Source organism: Condylura cristata, unplaced genomic scaffold (assembly GCF_000260355.1).
Source record: "Condylura cristata isolate star-nosed mole 26May11 unplaced genomic scaffold, ConCri1.0 scaffold00008, whole genome shotgun sequence".
In the NCBI taxonomy this organism is placed as follows: Eukaryota; Metazoa; Chordata; class Mammalia; order Eulipotyphla; family Talpidae; genus Condylura; species Condylura cristata.
The window spans coordinates 36166292-36187037 of record NW_004567109.1 but is presented as its reverse complement, the minus strand read 5'-3'; the positions used below and the strand labels follow the sequence as shown (position 1 = coordinate 36187037).

Below are 20746 nucleotides of genomic sequence, written 5' to 3'. Positions count from 1 at the left end.
TCCCGGGCGCCGCTGGAGCACAGCCCCCCTCGGCAAACCCTTCTTCCGTTTCCTTCCCTTCCTTTTCGGGAAAGCCAAGCTACCCGACCCACGCGTTTGGTTATCTTTTTTCCCCATCCTTGCCAGGTCGCTGGCCCGTCTCAGGTTTTTCTCTGCGTCCTCTCTGTGGTGCCGGCCCCGTAAGAGAGAGGCGACCAGCAGCGGCGCCCGGGCTCCTCCGCACCCCATTCTTCCCTGTGCTCCAGCCCGCGGCAGCTGCCGGCTGAAGTCTGGACTCCCGCCGGGATTGACACTTTGGGGGAGGAGCGGTTTATTGCTGCGCGCCTCTCAGGAGCATTACGGCAGGGCTCGTTCCCGGCTCCGGCCGCCAGCCCCAGGTCCGGAGCTGGGACTGGCGGAGGCCGCGAGGGAGGGAGCGCGAGCGAGGAGGCACGCGCCCGCCGGTCCGCGCCCAGACCGCCGTCGCAGCCGCCTCAGCAGCCATGGCTGAGCGCCGCGCCTTCGCCCAGAAGATCAGCAGGTAAGTCTCGAGCGTGGGGCGCGCCGCCCCAGCCCGAAGAAGAGCGGAGCGTCCTCCCGGGCCAGGCCTAGCAGGCGGGTGGGTGTGGCGACGCGGGCGCCGGGATCCGGGCCTGGCCCGCGGCGGTGAGGAGGAGCGGTGCGGGCTTTCGGTGGCGGCCGGCGCCGCCAGGCCTCGCGTCTCCCTCGGACCCCGGTCCTTCGCCCGCGCCGACTACTGAGGCTCGCCCGGGAGCACAGAGAGCCCGCGAGCCCGCGCGCCCTTCTCCGCCGGCTCCTCGGCGGCCCGGGCCTGGAGTTTGCGGCTTTTTGTAGGGCGGGTGGGGGAGCTCGGCGGCCGGAGGATCGGTTCTTCCCAAATTCTTTGTGACCCCACCCCTGGGCTGGCCTGGGACCGCTGCGGGGTCTGGCCTTCTCCCCGCCCACCCAGCTCTGCTCCCGGGAGGGTGCGGGGTCCGCCCTCCTTTCCACCCCAACAAAAGGAGAGGCGCGCGGCGGGTTCCCGGCGGCGGTGGGGAGGCCGCCGCTCCTTCACGCCTCTCACCCTGGGTGAGAAATCTAACAGGAATTCCCCGCACCCAGAGTCCCGGTCCATAGTGCGCTCGTGCACCCATTATTGGAAACGTATCCCCGAAACGAAAAGTTGAGAGCTTGTGGTCTGCGCCTTCCGTGTACGGATGGCTACCTGATATTTGACGAATGTAGACTGGAGTTAGGTTAATGCCCTGTGAATTTCAATGTGCGCCTGTGTTTCTCAGAGCGCCAGAGGAAGATGGATGATGGGCAGTATCTTTATCCACTGGCTCTTGGACTTACATTTTAGGAGCATGGAAGTAAGCAAGTGATCAAGGTTGAGGTTTCCCCTGACATTTTTACCTACTTGTGGTAGGTTGGTTGCCGTTTTCCAACCATAAAAACGGAATTAAGTTGCAAGATTCTAATATCTGTAGATGTTTTTGTGTGTGCGGAATATACTAATATATGACACTACACATTTTTGGTTTTACTAAAACCGTATTTCTGTGATTTACGGTGACGGGGAAAGAAACATAATTGAATTACTATATAAACAATTGTGTTACTTTTTGGACAATTGTATTTCTGTGGTTCTGGATCTCTTTAGTTTGTTGATATTTCGTAAAGATTTTTAGACCAACCTATTTTTAGACAGAATCGTCCTCAAGCACATGAACTGCCATAGGGTTACTTTGTGTTGGCACTTTTTTTTTGCTATTGCCACTGCCAGCGTTTTAATTTTACCAAGGAGTGAGTGATGCCGTCCGCACTGTAAAAGTTTTAATTTTTATTTACTTGATTTCTAATGAAATTGCACACTACTTTGTATGTGTGCTTTTCATTTTAAACTAACATCTTAATGATTTGAATTCTTTTCTTTTTTTTTTCTTCTCTTGAGTGTTAAAACATTTATTTTATTTTCTCCCAGGAGGCAAAACAGTTGTACTTTAGGGTCAGGCATGTGGAAATGGGTTCAAGTTATGACTGTTCATTTCTAACTTGCCATTTGGTTAAGTTGTGTAAACGCTCTCAAGTTTTATTTTCTTCATCGGGAAAATGGGTGTAATAACGAAACCCAGCTCATGGAATTGTAGTGAACATTAATGACATAATTAGTCTATCTTAGGGAGTTGTGGTAGTCTTAATAGGAAATTTTTACTTTAAAAGGAAGCGGGTCTTATTTCTGAACGCAGTGCCATTTGAAAAAAATAAGGTGTATTTTTCAACACCTGCTTAGTGCTTTTCTTTAACAGAGCCGAAATTTTACCTCAGAACATGATGCTGATGAAGAAAAGGGTTAGGGAGTTAGATGTATGTGTGTTCTTCATTTGTGGAGTTTGTCCTCAGATGAGGACAGGATAAAATACAAGGAAAAGATCATTAGTTGTGTAAAACAATACAAAATTCAAATTAATATAGCCTGTTAAGTTTATAAAATTAAGAAAGTGGGAGTGAAGAGATGAGATATGCATTGTCTCAACTGATGCAGAGGTAGAATTATCATTAACTGATGGTTGATTGAATTTGCAGTGAGGAAGACTAAGGAAATCTGTAGTGACATCCAAGTTTCTGACACAGGCCAACTATTAATAGTTGAATGTTGGAGCAGTTGTTGAGGTAAGAGAGGATAGGAGGAAAAGGGGAAGTGGGATGGACATGATGATTCAGTTTTGGGCTTGTTGACTTTGAGCTGCTCATGGGGCTTTCAAAGAGAAGTATCTTTTAGGTTTAAGGGTCAGGAGATTGGGCTGGAGATCTAGAGTTCAAAATTATCAGCAAGACTTTAATTGTAATTAAAGTTAGACAAGCAGATGAAATAAGTCTAGGAGTTATATGCAGGCTTCATTTGCACTTAATCAGCCTTAAATTGGAGGGAAGACCTGGACAGAGCTGCTATAGGTGATGAACTACTTGCTTATTGTGAATGAAAGGCACTTTCTTATCAAATGCAATTGAGTAATACTTCTAAATAATTACTTAGTGTCTTGTCTGCTAGAAGTAGAGTTTTAAATTCCTGAAGGAAGCTACTTGAACTTGACATCTCAGCACACTGTCCTTGCATTGGATAAACTTGGGTGAGTTGCTTTTTTCCCGTTATAAAATGGGGGTAATAGTAGAACTGTACAGAGTTGTGAGGATTAAATCAATACCTATAAAGTGTAAAACAGTGCCTTTTACATAACTGTCCAATAGGTATCAACTATTTTTTTATTATTACAATATTTATAATGTGGCTTACCACCTTTTTTGGGGGGCGGGGAAGTGGTATTCCTTTCTAGGAAGTGTGTATATGAAATTTGTTGCTGTGAAATGCTTGTTGCTATTTTTCTTTTGTTAAAATTTTATGGTTGTCAAAGACTTACTTTGAATAGAATTAATACTCATCTCTTTTCTGGGTTAGTTGTTTCCTAACTCTTTGCATTTTGTATTGTTATTTTTCAAGGCTGTGATTGGGTGATTTCTCAAAGCTCTTTTATTCTATAATACTGATTGTATTACCTACTTCAGCTCATTATAGAAAAGAACTATGTATATGTTGTCTATATCAAATATTGCCACACCTGCCTTCCCCACATTTTAAGGACAAAGCCCATACATTGTTAATCTTCATGGTCACCCCTCTAGCACATATTAGGTACAGTTTATAGAATGTTGATTTTTTTTTTTAGGTCTCTAATCTAGAATTTTGTGTGGATTAAAATTTTTGTCACCTGATACTCAATAGTAATAATGAACATTTGTGTACAGTTAAAACAGTTTTTACAACATTTTCATCTTTATAACACAGAGAAGAACATAGTAAAGGATACTGGCTCCAAGTTAGATTGCACAGGTTGGGATAAATTCTTCCATAGGGTTGGCATGAGTATTAAATGAGTTAATATGTGTAAAGTGCTTTGTACCTGAAATGCACAGCCTTGTTTCTATTGGAAAACTAAGAAGTGTTTAGAAGGAATGCCACACTTCCACTATTGAGCATTATTCACTAGCTTACTTGGGATGACTGACCACAGATGAGTCGTAGCTGACCTAGTCTTCTCTCTTAACACCAACTTGTTGCAAAGTTGCAAGTGAAGTCTGCCTGAACAGTGCTTTTATCATGACATTTTTTGGTTAAAGAATTTACCACACCTTTATATGTTGTTACATGCAAATGTTTGTTTGTATATTAAAATCACATAATATTCTAAAATTGTAAATATATTGTAAAATGCTTTCCCACACTGCTTCTTTTGCTCATATCTGTGAGATTCTTTTATGTTATAAGTAGTTGAAGTTGATTTATTTTTTATTGCTTTATGTTATTTCACAGTATAAAGCTTCTGAGTTTCTCCATTCTACAATAGATGGATATTTGGGTTAGTGTCAATTTTTGACTATTTAGACAGACACGTTCCTATGAACTCTCTTGTAGGTATATTATGGTGCATGTGTCATGAGTATGCCCAGGTACAGAGTAGCAGTTTATTGATCGTAGTAGTTTTATCCGTCATTAAGTTGCTTAGGCAGTGCCAAAGTGTTTTTCTAAAATAGCTGTTGAAACTTACACTCCCACAGCAGTTTGCATAGTTGCATTTGTCAACTTTTTAGTTTCACTAGTGTAGTGGTTGGAAGATCTCATTGTAAAAGTTCTTTTTAAATTATTTATGCATACAAGAACTGGGTGTAGGCCATATGTGTGGGGGAGGTAAGAGGATTCATCAGGGACAGAGTGGGGAGCAGAATAGGCAGATCTACTGAAATAACCTCGTGGAAGTAGCTGGCAACACAGGAGAGGTCTGCTGCACCACGTGGGTCAGCTTCCTAGCTGGGATTGGACTCATTGCAGTGGCTGGTGGTAGCTTGATAGCCCTGAGATTTTAACCCCTGTGCCACCAGGGAGGTCCTTTGTTGTAGAAGGTTTAATTTGTGTAATTAATGAGATTGAGCTCTATTTTTTAAGTTAAATACTTGAGTTTATTTGTTTTTTTTTTTTAAAGATTTATTTATTTATTCATACAGAACTGGGGTACAGGCCAGAGATGGGGAGGGTGAGAGGCTTCACCAGAGACAGAGTGGGGAGCAGAACAGGCAGATCGAGGAAGTACACTGCTGAGGGGAGCAGCAGGCGGGTCAGGAGAGGTCTGCTGCGCCATGTGGTCACCTCCGGGGCAGGCGGGAATCGAACTGATGCAGAAGTGGCTTTAGCTTCTTAGTGCAGTGCTTTAACCCGCTGCGCCACCAGGGAGGGCCTTATTTGTTTTTTTAATTTATTCATACAGAATCTGAGTACAGACCATAGGTGGGGACAGTGAGAGAATTCACCAGAGATAGTGAATAGGACAGGCAAATCTACTGAAATACATTGCTGAGGGGAGCAGCAGGTGAGACAGTAGAGGTAGGTCTGCTGTGCCATGTGGGTCACCTCCCTGGTGAGAGATCGAACTCATGCCAAAGTGCTGCTGACAGCATCATAGTGCTGCCCTTTACCTCGTTGGGCCACCAGGGATGACTTTGGATTTATCTTTTATACACTGTTCATGTAAATATCTTTTCTGTCTCTATTTTTTTCTCATTGGAAAAGGATTTTGGTCTGACTACTTTATATACATTTAGCATATTAGTCATTTATTGTTTAAATGTACCGTAAATATCTTTTCCCACTCAGTAGTTTCTTTCACAGCATTTTTTTTTAATGTCTTCTGAAAAAGAAGTTCACAGTTTTAATGTAGTTTATTATTTTTTTCAACAATGGTTAATACTTTAAGAAATATTTTATCACTCTGAAGTCATTAAGAATTTATTTGTATTGCATAAACTTTATGATTGTCTCTTTTATTTTTCGTTGTATTTCACCTGGACTTGATATGCGTATGGTGTGAATTTTTCTTTTTTTCTCTGAGTGGATTATCCTTTGCCATTGGTGTGCCCTGCCACCTCTGTAATGGATTGTGTCCTTATTTGTGGATCATTTTCTGGTGTCTTTGTTTAGTTTCATTTGTCTGGTTTTACATCTCTTCACCAACTATAAATGTAGAATTAGGTTGTTTTTTTTTTTTTTTGTTAAAGCATTCTGGCTTCTGTTTTAGTTCTTAGAATTTCCATGTAATTAGAAGCTTAACTATCCCTTCTATCCAACAAAATATCACAAATCCCATTAGAATTTGATTGGAGTTAAATTGAATCTATGTATCAAGTAGGGAGAGAAAGGTCATCTTATATTGTTGAGTTTCTGATCTATGTTCATGGTGTATTTTTATATTAGTTTTCTGTATTATGTAGTCACACATGAATTTTATAGAACTGGAGAGAAAATGTTTGGCAGGTGTGTATTTGATCACATAGGGTATCTCTGGACAGAGGGTTATGCCTTAGGTCAGTAGATGGGGTCTGAAAGAAGAGGAAATTAGTGTGTTTTTCTCCTGCATTGTTTTTCATTTCTCTGTTCAGTCTCTCAGAGTTACCTGGCCATTAAGGTTGCCCTATTTGCACCCCTTTAGGAGCAATCCCTCTAGTTGTCTTTTATTTCTTTTTTACCTTTTTTTTTTTTTTTAAGATTTATTTATTCATACAGAACTGGGGTACAGGCCAGAGATGCGGAGGGTGAGAGGATTCACCAGAGACAGAGTGGGGAGCAGAACAGGCAGATTAATGAAGTACACTGCTGAGGGGAGCAGCGGGCGGGTCAGGAGAGGTCTGCCTCGCCATGTGGATCTCCTCCAGGGCAGGCGGGAATCGAATTCTGGCGGAAATGGCTTAAGCTTCTTAGTGCTGTGCTTTAGCCCGCTGCGCCACCAGGGAGGGCCCTCTTTTTCACTTTTTTTAAAACAGGGAATACTTTTTGGTTGCAAGTGCCAGATAAAGCAGATTAATTTGCACAAATAAAAAAGGTCTTGACCCATGCAACTGAGTACATGGGCAGCAGGGTGGTGATACTGGTGATGGTGGTGTCTAGTAGACCTGCCTGAGAGATTTTCCACTAAGTGGTTACAATGAGAGTTGACAGCCTCATGAGCTTAGCTTTGGCAGGAAACCTCCAGGAATTTAATCATTGATCTGGCCTGGTCACTTTTCTTTCTTTAAACCAGTTAGGTAGATTTAGGGGACTCTCGCCAGTCTTGGATCAGGAGATGAGTTATGGGAGAGATGTGATGAGGTTAACCCTACCCAGTCTCAAGGAATTAGTTTCTTACCAAAGAGGAGTTTCTAACTGAAAGGATGCCATACCATTGATGCAGGTCACAGCATTTTAACTTGTCTAACATAACTATAAATATGTAAATATAGGGCTATTATATTGTCAACTATTCTACTGGCTAAAATTTAAAAGTATCTTTAAACATACAAAAATGTGAAGGAAATCAGTGTAATGGCCCTGTAAACCTACCACTTAATTGCATCCCATAACTTGGTTCAGCTCAGACTGGACCTTAATATCAACTCAGGTCTGCTTGGTTACTATTTTTTAGATTTCTCACACTACTTTTTGGATCTGTGCTCTGTACTCCTGGATTTGCCCTATGACAATAGAAATTGGAACTTTTTCACTCATATCATCCACTTAATGATTTTTATCAACTGCTAAAGACACAGAGGGGTTGTGGTAAGTGTTCTTAGGATATAAAATTTAGTGACTCTACTACAACTCTCCTTTTTCTTGTCATAATTTTTTTAAAGATTTATTTATGCATACAAGAGCTGGGTGCAGGCCAGAGAGGTGTGTGCGTGTTTTGGGGGGAGGGGATTGACAGAATCACCAGAGACAGTGGGGAGCAGGGCAGTCAGATCTACTGTAATACACTGCTAGGGGAGCAGTGGTTGAGACGGAAGAGGTCTGCTGTGCCATGTGTGTCAATTCTTTGGCCAGGGATTGAACCCATTTGTAGTGGTTGCTAGAGCTTGATAGTGCTGAGACTTAACCCATTGCACCACCAGGGAGGCCCTAAGTATACTTTCTGTCTCTCCCTTTATAGATTTGTCTTTTCTGAGCATTTTACATAGATGTAGTCATGTCATATGCAGCCTTTTGTATCTGGCTTTTTTTTACTTAGCTTAACATTGTCATGATTCACCCATGTTCCAATACTATATAAACTTAATTGACTTATCTTTTTTATAGATAAGTAATATTCATTTGTCTGTATAGGTCATTTTATTTATCAGTTTATCAGCTGATTGCTGTTTAGATTGTTTCTACCTTTTAGCTATTGTGTAAGTGCTGCTATTAGCATTTGCTTACATGCTTTTTTGAATTTTAGTTATATGTTTGAAGGACAGTTCATTTTTGTTTTTTAAAAGGGATTTATTTATGTGTATAACAGCTGGGGGCTAAGTCAGAGGTATAGGGGTGTGAGAGGAATCACCAAAGGCAAAGTGGGGAGCAGAACAGGCAGATTGCCTGAAATACACAGCTGAGGGGGGCAGCTGGTGAGACAGGAGAAATCTGCTTCACCTTGTGGGTTAGCTCACTGGCCCCTGTTTGAAAATGTGCTGCAGTGGCTGCCAGGAGTTTCATAGTGCTGAGACTTAACCCCTTGTGCCACCACGAAGGCCCAGTTTTAATTTTTTTTTATTTTTATTTTTTTAAAGATTTATTTATTCATTCATACAGAACTGGGGTACAGACCAGAGGCTCAGGGGTGGCGAGAGGCTTCACCAGAGACAGAGTGGGTAGCAGAACAGGCAGATAGATGAAGTACACTGCTTAGGGGAGCAGTGGGCGGGTCAGAGAGGTCTGCCTCACCATGTGGTCACCTCCCCAGCAGGCGGGAATCAAACTCATGCGGAAGTGGCTTAAGCTTCTTAGTGCAGTGCTTTAACCCGCTGCGCCACCAGGGAGGGCCCCCAGTTTTAATTTTTTATGGGTACATTTCTAAGAGTGATATAACTGAGTCATATGGTAATTTTATGTTTAATTGAAGAACTTCCCGATTTGTCCAAGTCTTTCACTTCTTTTGTTGAATTTTCCTCAAGGATAGTATTATTTTTAATGTCCTCATGAGTGGAATTAAAAATACTATTTTGGGGGCCTCCCTGGTAGTGTGAGTCTTAGCAATATGAAGCTATTGATAACCACTCCAGCACGATTTCAATCCCTGGCCAGGGAACTGACCCACATAGCACAGCAGACCTCTCATGTCTTGCCTGCTGTACTCCTCAGTAGTGAGTTTCAGTAGATCTACCTTTTTTGCTCCCCATTCTGTCTCTGGTGAATCTTCTCACCCTCCCCACAACTCTGGCCTATACCCCAGCTCTTATATGTGTAAATAAATAGTAATGAAATCTTTAAAAACAACTAAATTATTTTTGATTTGTTGCTAGAAATACTGATTTTTGACCACTGAACTTGTTTTCCTTGACCTTGAAGAAATAATTAGTTCTGGTAGTTTCTAGTAAAAATCCTTAAGATTTTATTTGCACAGAATCATGTTGTCTGTGAGTAAGGATAGTTTTATTTATTTATTTTTTTATATTTAGAATGGCCTTTAATTTTCTCTTCCTCCCTCTTTTTCTTTTTCTTTCTGCCCCTTTTCCTATCACCCTTCTTCCTTTCTTTCCTTTCACTGTTGCACTGCCTCCTACTTCCAGAACAATGTTGAATTAAAGTGGTAAGAACAGGGCCCTTCCTGTGGTACAGTGGGTTAAAGCACAGCACTATGAAACTGTCTGCAGCTACTGCAGTATGGGTTCGATCCCCAGCCATGGAGGTGACCCACATGGTGTGGCAGATTCCTCCTGACCAACCCACTGCTCCCCTCAGCAATGTATTTTAATAGATCTACCTGTTCTGCTCCCTACTCTGTGTCTGGTGGTTCCTCTCACACACAACCCCACCCCTGTACCTCTGGCCTATACCCTATTCTTGTATGCATAAATAAATAAATTTAAAAAATAGTGGTGAGAACAGATGTACTTGATTTCTTCCTAGCCTAAGAAGGAACATTCAGACTTTCACCATTAAATATATATTATTTGTAGACTGACATTGAGGAGGGGAAGGAGGAGATATAGATTTGAGAAGTGTTTAAGTATAAGAATGAATGATATTAGCAACAAACTATATAAAGTTTATACCAGTTTATAATTTGGTCTTTTGTTGGTAGGAGAGTCTGTCTGTATTTTTATGAGGTAGTGTGAAATTAAAGATAAATTTATTTACTTTTGGGAGGATTGACTTTTCACAGTAGAATACACCCCCCTTCCTCAATTTATTTTTTTAGTTGTCAGTTTCAGATAGTGTTAATTTTTCCAAATCCTAAATTTTTAAGATAATTTTTTCTGTAGTTTAATATGTTACATGAAATAGGGAGAAATATTATCACTATGTTTTAGTTGAGGAAATTGGGATATAGCAATGAAGGAAAAGGGGCAGAAAGATATACCCAAGTCTCCTTAATATAGTACTTTCTGTCACTAAATCTTGTGATTCAAATGTGATCCCCAAATAATGTCAGATGGTATACATGAACCACCTGACAATATTTCTTTTCCCAAAGGAGCTATGTCTTAAATGCTAAGTGTATTGTAGGAAGATTGTTTCTGTTCTTAGGTTTCCAAATCAATCTGTATATTTTGTTTTTTAAGATTTAGTTATGTATACAGAACTGGGGTACAGGCCAGAGATGCTTGGGGTGATGAGAGGCTTCACCAGAGACAGAGCGGGGAGCAGAACGGCAGATGGAGGAAGTACACTGCGGAGGGGAGCAGCGGGCAGGTCAGGAGAGAGGTCTGCCACGCCATTTGGATCACCTCTGGGCCTGGAGCAAACCCTCAGTGAAGCAGCTGCAGCTAGCTTGAAGTGCTGTGTTCCAAACCCCCTGCACCACCAGGGAGGGCCCTGTTTTTGTTTTCTTTCCCTTTCAGTGGTACTGGTCCACTCTGGACAAATTCCAGAAGTATTTAACACAGGGTGAGTTTGAAAAGATAAAATAGGTCATGTCAGTGGCAGTAGTCATACTGTTCCTGTTAATGTATACAGCAGACATTTTCACTGGATGTGTTTAATTGACCTCAGAGGCTAGGTTTTAAAGACCAGAGAAATCATTAATATGAACTATTGCTGGAAACATTTATCTTGGATGCTTGCTTCCATAAAAAGAGGCCTGTGATTTTATGGATCTAACGTACAATCTTGTTTCCTGGGAAAGTTACTTTATTTTTTGCAATTTATCTAAAAATATACTTTTGATAAGTAATAACTGGTGCTGCTGAAAATTTGGAAGTACAAAAGATCCAAATAAGAAAATAAAAATAATCATAGTTACTGATTTAGACAAGAAAAATCACTTCTTCCCTCATGTAGCTTACCTTTCAGTGCTTTATAAAAACTAAAATAGCTAATTGAGGCAGGTTAACCTGAAGGAAATCAAAGAAAATATGTGCTGTGCACATATTCTGTTTTATTTTTAAAAAGATGTCTTCTTTTATCAGTTGTAGTCTTTGCCTTTCCCCCACATTGTAAAATCTTACCTTTTTCTTCTCCCAGTAACTTTGTTTACATAATTTGTTGAGCATGAAAATTGTTCTGGAACCAGCAGATAAGCTAGAGATATATTAGAGACTTATTTTAAGGGGAATATTTGTTTAATATACTCTGTTAAAATATTGTTTAAAAAGTGTTTCAGATAGGATAGCATTGTGTTTCAGTTGTTTTTTTCTTTGACCAGTTAACAATTGGAATGATGAGGTCAGCTAGGTTCTTAAAGAAGAGATTATACAGTCAACTCTTCTGTGGATTTGGGTTTTTTCCTCTTAGTAAATAATTACCGGTATCACAGTGTTAGATAAAACACTGACCCCTTTCTTGGCACCTTCAAATCAATTAGACACCAATAATATTTATAGATAAGTTTATTCTGAAATGTATTTAGGAAGTTCATATATTGGGTAGTCTCTAAATTCATTCTTATTTTCTATCTCCTTATCTTTCCAAATTGTATTTGTCTCTCTCTTTATTGTCACCAATATCTAATACATTGTCGCTAATATCTAAGTGAGGGTGTAAGGATCAATAAGACATGGTCTCTGCTCGCAGGAAGCGTCACATCAATCATTCCATTCTAGCATGTTAAGGAGCTACTTTTGTTGGTGGTTGGAGGGAGGCAGTATTACGAGTTTCTCATCTTTTCACTTATTTTTATAAATAGAGCATCCAGAATTTGCTAGCCACTTTACTGAGAATACAAAGATAAAAACATGAAATACTAACTTTAAGACTTTTAGTTTCTTGCAAAATAGTAATAGATTTCAAAATAAATTGATAGACACTATAACTAAGATACTGTTTGACAATCATAAAATAGTTCTTGCTACAGAAAGTACAGAATTAAAGTATGTATGTTTTCTTTAGTGGTTGAATTAGCTTGCATTGAGACATTTATACAAATGAACAATAGCATAATATAATCATTCAGAAGTGAAAAATTTCCTTGTCCTCCCTAATTTCTTCCGTGGGGTTGCAAAGAGATCTCTAAAGAATCAGAGTATGTGGGTTCAGAGAAGACAAACTGGGTACTTCACATTACAATTTTCTCCTCCCTCCATACTTTTATATTTGAGAGTTGCAGTATTATTCCAGAAAAACCTGCTTTGTAATTTATGTGCTTTTAATCAAAGTGAATACTTACAAATGTTAGCTTTCCCGCTGCAGAACTCAAACTTGATACCATTAACCAGGTTCTACTTATTCCAGGGCAGAAAGTGGTCTGACCTGTTGGCTATCTGAATTACTCTGGAAACTCCATTTCCTTGAGTATACGGGTAAACAGTTTTTTGAAAGCACTACAAAGGACTGGAGAAGTTGTGTCTATCCTGACTGAACAGAAATAATGAGCACATTTTTCTGCCTTTCTATAATACTGTTTTCACACATTAAAAAAACCTAGTAATGGGCCTTCCCTGGTGGTGCAGCGGGGTAAAGCATAGCACTGTGAAGTTACACAGCCACTGCGACACAAGTTCGACCCGTGCCTGGGAGCTGACACACATGGTGTGGCAGACCTCTCCTGAACCACCTGTTGCTCCTCTCAGCAGTGTATTTAGATACATCTACCTGTTCTGCTCCCTATACTGTCTCTAGTGAATCATCTCACTCCCTGCACCTCTGGCCTGTACCCCAGTTTTGTATGCATAAATAAATACATCTTAAAGAAAAAACCCTAGTAATTCTTAATTATGTTCAACTTCGTCCCTAGAACTATCTTTTATAGCTGGCTTGTTTATAGTAGGATCTAATGAAGAATGATTTGTAGCATTTAGTTACATCTCTTTTAAATAGACTTTGTTTAATCATGTCTTCTTTAATTCTAACACTAAACTCACTTCCTGTATTTATTTATCTATCACATTAATTTGTTGAAGAGACTTGACAGATAGAATGGCCTGTCTTTTGTTTTTTTTGTCCGATTGCTTCCTTTGGTTTTAAATTGTTACACTTTCCTCGGTATTTCTTGCATACTGAGTTAGGTGTACAGGTTTGATTCAATTTAGGTTAAACATTTGCCACAAATAGTTAGTGGGTTATACAATATTGCCTTTCTCTGATCTATTTTTTTCTTTATTTTGCCTCTCTTTATTTTATTTTATTTATTTTTAAAGATTTATTTATTTGTACATACAGAACTAGGGTACAGGCCAGAGGCTCAGGGGCGGTGAGAGGCTTCACCAGAGACAGAGTGGGGGGCAGAACAGGCAGATTGACAAAGTACACTGCTAAGGGGAGCAGCGGGCCGGTCAGGAGAGATCTTCCACACCATGTGGTCACCTCTGGGGCAGGTGGGAATCGAACTCATGCAGAAGTGGCTCAAGTTTCTTAGTGCTGTGCTTTAACCCGCTACACCACCAGGGAGGGCCCGCATCTCTTTATTTTAATATCAACTATACACAATGGTAGAACTCTGATTCAGGCCACTAATCACAGTCTTGTAGTTGGATAGTCATGCACTTGGAGAATCAGCTGTTCTTGTTCAGTTTATTTTGGTCAATCTTGTTCTGAGATTTTAGTCAATCTTTTTTGCCTTGTCTCTGATATATTCCCTTATCTGGTATATCCCATTATATAGTGCCTTACCCTTCACTTCTTCCCTAATTTCTATTGTACAAATAAAGTGCCATTTCAAAGAGAACTCATTCTTTTATTTAACAAGTATCATTGCAGTTTCCATGTGTGTGTGAGACTTTGTAAGAATAATTCAGCTAACACCTTTATTTTATTCTACTTACTCATCTATACTTAGATTTCATTACCTCTGGTACCATAAGGAATGACTAAAGATGAAAAAGACCCAGATTGGCCTTATCATCCTTCAATAATTCCAGAAATCATGGCTGGATGGTGGCATATGAAAATGTGAGCAGGTTAGAGAAAAGTTAAATGCAACACAGTTTCTCCTCAGAAAGGGGACCTTTTGCTGGTTATTTTCAAGCATGACAGTGAAAGGCCTTAATGAGTGCTTTATTTTGTGAAATGATACTTCATATTGGCAGAGTATGGAATTTGTTGACATGGAGAGTTGAAAAGGAGATAAACAGGTTAAATATTGGATCATGTTCTTTTGATGGGGAGAACATATTTTCTTTTTATAATTTAGCAGCATAAGTAGCCAGAGAATTTTGGAGCAACTCTTTCCATTTTGCTATAAATATTAGTAACCTATTGGAGGTAAAAAAAAAAAAAAAAAGATTTCCTTTTATTGCTTTACGATAGAGCTAACATTTGGAGCAGAAAAAAATTGTTATTGGAAAAAGTATGATAAAGGTTTTTAACTGATAACAATATTTATTACTTATACCTTGACTTATATATTTTAGACCATACTTTCATTAAGAGATGTTTTTAATTGGGAAGATTTCTTCATTTCCATTCCTTGAAATCTTCTGATACAGAAGGTATCAATGTAAATATGTCCATTGTCTGGAAGGCAGATTTTTTTTTTACTATATAGTTCAGTTTGGAAATAGTCTTTTAGATTCTTTTTTTGAAAAAAAAAGCAGTAAGACTTAATTGTTACAGGTATTTTTGTATGTGTTAAACAAAAGATTGTCTCTTTTTGAACTAATTTTTTTAAATTTTAGGTACCACATTATAACATCTTCTAACATGAGTATCTTCTAATTAGTTTATGATGTGATGGTTATGTTATAGGCCACCTCAATTCAGAGAGAGGCACCCCTGAAGTCCCAAAACCTGCCTGCTCTAAGTGGGTTCTGCCATCCGCCGCAACAAGACAAAACATATAAAGCTTTAATGAAAAGTGACTTTAATACAGTGAATATACAATATGAAACACAAAGAATGTAACTTCTAAATCAAACACCTGAAGTTACCCATCCCCTCGTGGGCAAAAGTCAACCCAAAAGGGATTGGCCCAAAGCAAGGCCTGAAAGCCTGCCACAAGACTAAAGCACCTTCTGGCCGGGACCCATGGAAAAGGGTCAGAAATGGCCAGACAAATCTGAGAGGAAAAGAGCAAAATCAAAATCAATATAAACACTGCCATGGTCACCTCCCTACAGGTATCTCACCCACATCTGCCTTAACCAGTCCAGGGTCAGGAAACAAGCCCGGTTTCTTCATCACATGCTTGCTGCTCCATGTGGCTTCCTCAGGTCTCCTTCTCCATCTGCCTTCCTTCTCTCTTCTTCTCTCTCCTTTTTCTCTGCTCAGTTCCACCCTCCTGCTGGGTGGGGCAGGGAACCTGGAACTTCCCTTCTCCTAGGGACCACCCAGTTACAGTTAATTGGCAAGATTTTTCCTGTTCATCTATAAATGAATAACAGCATGTCTTAAAAATTAGTGACATCTTGAACTTGCTGAAATGCAGCAGCTTATAATTGAGGTTATTCCTGGTTTAGCTTCAGAAACACTGGGGTAGTGCCTAGGTTTGTAGTCTTGAGTTGAGTAGCACTGATTATTTGTTCTATGTTTATCTCTATCTTTTTTTTTTTTTTTTTTTAAGATTTATTTATTTATTCATACAGACCTGGGGTACAGGCCAGAGATGCGGAGGGTGAGAGGATTCACCAGAGACAGAGTGGGGAGCAGAACAGGCAGATCGACGAAGTACACTGCTGAGGGGAGCAGCGGGCGGGTCCGGAAAGGTCTGCCACGCCATGTGGTCACCTCCGGGGCAGGCGGGAATCGAACTCATGAGGAAGCAGCTATAGATTCTCAGTGCTGTGCTTTAACCTGCTGCGCCACCAGGGAGGGCCAATTTATCTCTATCTTTTAAAAGACTTCTTCACATTCTCCTCTCATTCTTGATGAAGGGATCAAGAGATGTAAAGCCTTTAAAAATAAACATAATAATGAATACTTATTTTGCATAGATTTCATTAAACTGCTTAAGAAGAGTCCTAAGCCGAAGTGAATGTTCCCATCTTTTCACAACCACAGGCTTTACAGAATTGACCCATTGCCCTCTCTTTAATCTATGAGCAAAGGCTTGAGTTTCAAGGATTTCATCCCCTTTATAGCTTTTCCTACTGTACTTCATACTTTTTTTTCTTCATTTAACAATTTTTTTTAAGATAGGGAAATATATATATATATATTTCATATATTTTTCTTCATACTTTTTCCTTCCCATTTCTGTGCTGAGTTATGAGTTAGTATTATTTATTTATAAAATAGACTTTATTTGGAATAGTTTTAGTTTTACAGAAAATAGAGTTCCTATAAATACTTCACCATCACATTTTCCCTATTATCATCTTGAATTGTTGTGGTATATTTGTTATAATTGATAAGCCAGCATTAATTATGACTTTTCAAAATTATTATTCACTAAAGTCCATAGATTACATTAGATTTTCTTATTGTGTTGTACATTCTGTGGGTTTTGACAAATGATTTATGACACATACCTACCATTATTATATATATAGGTTATTATAATATACAGAATAGTGTGTATACAGAATATATATATCTTTAACTCATGTTTCACTGTACATAAAATCCTCTGTGCATTTCTTATTTGCCCCTCCCTTTGCCCCCTCTACAGCCCCTAAGAATAACTTACTTTTTCTAGTTGTCAATTTTTTATTTGTCAGCCGTTTACATGTCTGTAGCACTTTGGGGTTATAGTTTTACTCCTCCATGTGTGTAACTGTTTGACTCACCCCCACCAGAACACCCATGCCACTGCTCTGCCTCCTCTTCCCTTATACTCTCCTCCTTTCCCCCTTTTCCCTCTGGTTAAAATATTTTCCACTGAGTCTTAGATTTGCTTTTGCTGTGTGTTTTGCCACTTATGTTTTTTGTTTATTTGCATACCACAGATAAGTGTAACCATCCAATATCAGTCACCTTGACATTCATCCGTATCATACCAGAAGACACTATCTTATCTTTAATATCTTAGTAGTATTCCATTGAGTATATGTTCCACAATTTCTTTATCCAGTTGTCTGATTGCTAATTTGAGAAAGTTATTTAGTGGGTTTTGGACTTACTGATTGTTTTCTGTTGTAATTTAGTGGAATCTGAGGAATATAGAGATTAAAGTCATTTGAATCTCAAAATGTGTTTGTCTTAGAATTGTTTTTATTTAAGTAAATTTAAATTTGAAATACTAGTATGTTCCAAAAGGTTAACAACTAACTTTAAATTGCAGGGACCTCTAAACTCTTATCCTGACTTAACTTACAAATTTTATAGTAATGCCATCATGATTTACTTCATTTATCAATAACTTAATAATGCATGTTTCATTGGGATAACAATTAACATTTTTTGAGTGCCATATGCTAAAATATTTTAGGGAAAACAAAGATAAATGAAACTATTTCTATTTGTATAGAACATACATTAAATTTCAAAAACATAACTAGGAAGGCAGAAAATGCAAGCTATGTTCTAAAGTTTCTGTTGTTAAAGATTTATTTACTTATTCATATAGAACCGGGTACAGGCCAGAGATGTGGAGGGCGAGAGGATTCACCAGAGACAGAGTGGGGAGCAGAACAGGCGGATTGACAAAGTACACTGCTGAGGGAAGCAGCGGGTGGGTCAGGAGAGTTCTGTCATGCCATGTAGATCACCTCCCGGGGCAGGTGGGGATCGAACTCATGCTGAAGTAGCTCAAGTTTCTTAGTGCTGTGCTTTAACCAGCTGCGCCACCAGGGAGGGCCCTATGTTCTAAACTTTTAAAGAAGAATGGTGTTATTTTTTTAGTTATGGAGAACCAGGTGTTTATATCTTGGAAGTCTCATCATTTGAATTTTACCTTTAAAACTAATTGAGAATGGTATTGGTAGATATAAAAGAGAAACAGCATTCTAGGAAGCAAATTACGTTAATTGATAAGAATTTGGGGCAAGTCAGATATGACCGATGATGGTGAGATTATGGAAGAACTGGGGTGTAGGCCAGAGGTGTGGGGGTTGAGAGGATTTACCAGAGACAGAGTGGGGAGCAGAACAGGCAGATCTACTGAAACATACTGCTGAGGGGAGCAGCAGGTGCTACAGGAGAGGTCTGTTGCTCCATGTGGGTCACTTCCCTAGCTAAGGAGTGAACTCATGCTTCAGTGACCTGCAATAGCTTGATAGTGCTGAGACTTAACCCCTGCAGTAGCTGTCAATAGCTTCATAGTGCTGTGCTTTAACTTGTTGCACCACCAGGGGAGGGCCCCTTCATAATTCTTATAATTTTTTTATAATATATTCTAGAATTAATTGTATAGCCTTAAAATGTAGATAGTATTATAGCTTTCAGCTGCATCATGGGCCAAACTATGTTTCCAAAAAGCTGTTTTCAAAAAAAGGCATATGTAAGTTTGCTGTCATATACCTTACCTACGTCAGCATTATAAAGATACTCTAATTATAATTGTAGTCAGTAATTACTGAAACAGCTTATGAATTTATAGTCTTGTTCATACTCTGAGATTTTTTTCACTTGAATGAGTCATTAATAAACAAATTTCTCGACCTCCATGGTGATGCAAAGGGTTAAGTCTCAGTGCTGTGAAGCTGTTTGCAGCCACTGTAGCATAAGCTCCATCTTTGGCCAGGGAGGTGTGACCCTCACGGCACAGCAGACTTCTGTTTTGCCCACTGCTTCCCTCAGCTGTGTATTTCAGTCAATCTGCCTGTTCTGTTCCCTACTCTGTCTCTGGGGACTCCTCTTACTTCCTGCCCCCCAATCTCTGGCCTAGACCCCAGGTCTTGTATTCATAAATAATAAATCTCAAAAAAGAACCCAGCTTCTTTCTACTTTAAGTTGTTTTATTTTTAAAATTATATTTGTTTTCTTTGTTACAGAACTGTGGCTGCTGAAGTTAGGAAGCAAATCTCTGGACAATATAGTGGATCTCCTCAACTGCTAAAAAACCTCAACATTGTTGGCAATATATCCCACCATACCACAGTAAGTAGTATATTTTAAATATAGTATATATTGGTGAGTTAGTGAATAGTGAATAGGCCATGAAAAGAGTTAGTTGCCTCACTTTTTCCTGAAATTTGAGTTGAAGAGTGTTTACAAGTATAAAAGAAGTGTTGATTTCGTAGTGAACTCTGAAATTTTACATTCAGGATTTTGCAACTTGAATTTTATAATCAGAACTCCCCAAAGCTAATATGAGTTATTACATGAAAATTTAGAAATCTATTGTAAAATAGGTACTAAAATAAATATTAAATAGTTATGTGGCTTTGTAGTATTATCTCTGTTTCCTTTAATAGAAGGAAATACATCATTGTTGAATCATTTTTGTAAGCCAGGTGGTAAGTATGTCAAAGACATAAATATGTTTTGTTATTAAAAAGACTGTCATGCTGATAATCAATTATAATTTAAAAAGTATTATTAGTTAAAATAAGAATATGAATTAAAAACATACTTCCATTTGTCAAAAACTAAAAAAGTGAATATGAATGATGTGCATGAAGTTACATTTGAACACTTTCTGTTTAGTTAACAATTAGTACCAGTTACTGAACAAAATGGTACGTCACACCATAACAGTTCAGTTGGCTTGTGATGACTTACTTTTTCTTGTCCCTTACCACTTGATGTCCTCATAAACCTGCTCACCAAGCAAATTATTTGTTGATCATTATAATTACTTGTTGAATATGCCTTAATTTTCATAATTTCTTATGTCGTTGTACCACTAGGCAAAATCTCAAAGTTGTTTAAATTTAACTCTTGTTACTTTATACCTGAGTGTGGCTAAAAGAAAAAAATGCAAGATCGCATTAGTGGTTTCACTTTAAACTTAAGACTGCTACCTCATAGAACTTTAACAAGTTTGATAGGCAAACTTTTTAGTTGACATATTTCATGCTTGGCAATTCTTTTGTTAAATGCTAATTGTTCTTTCCCATTTTTTATGACATAACTTTCTTTTTTACAAAAATATTAAAGCAATCAGGTGGAACTTTCACATACTCCTATTAACATGTCTGTTAACTAGTTATCTGCACACATATATTATCTACCTGTTCACTGGTCACTATAGATAAACCATTGGTGAACAAGTGGTTAACTAATCCCTCCATTTGTTTACTAGATCTCGGTTACCCAAGAACATTGCAGTAATTCTCTCTTCTCTTTATATCATCTTCCTGCCCTCCACCATTGATTGCCTTATTTTTATCCGTATACAAGCATGTTATTTCTTCTATTAAAAAAAAAAATTCTGGGCCCTCCCTGGTGGCGCAGCGGGTTAAAGCACAGCACTGAGAATCTAAAGCCGCTTCCGCATGAGTTCGATTCCCGCCT

At 39.0% G+C, this 20746-nt stretch overlaps 1 protein-coding gene across 8 annotated transcripts in view; it reads left to right on the top strand.

Moving 5' to 3' along the window:
* The first annotated feature begins 399 nt into the window (after positions 1–399).
* The window catches only part of DOCK7 (dedicator of cytokinesis 7), a 150543-nt gene continuing 130196 nt past the window's right edge, over positions 400–20746 (top strand). For 5 of the 8 annotated variants that reach the window (XM_012722270.1, XM_012722272.1, XM_004679066.2 and 2 more), the window contains exons 1-2: positions 410–520; positions 19282–19387. In XM_012722270.1, the coding sequence (XP_012577724.1) occupies positions 483–520; positions 19282–19387 (144 nt within the window). In that variant the 5' untranslated portion in view covers positions 410–482. Of the gene's footprint in view, positions 521–19281; positions 19388–20746 lie in introns of all 8 variants that reach the window. The other 3 variants (XM_004679070.2, XM_004679069.2, XM_004679067.2) reach the window with 1 other exon arrangement.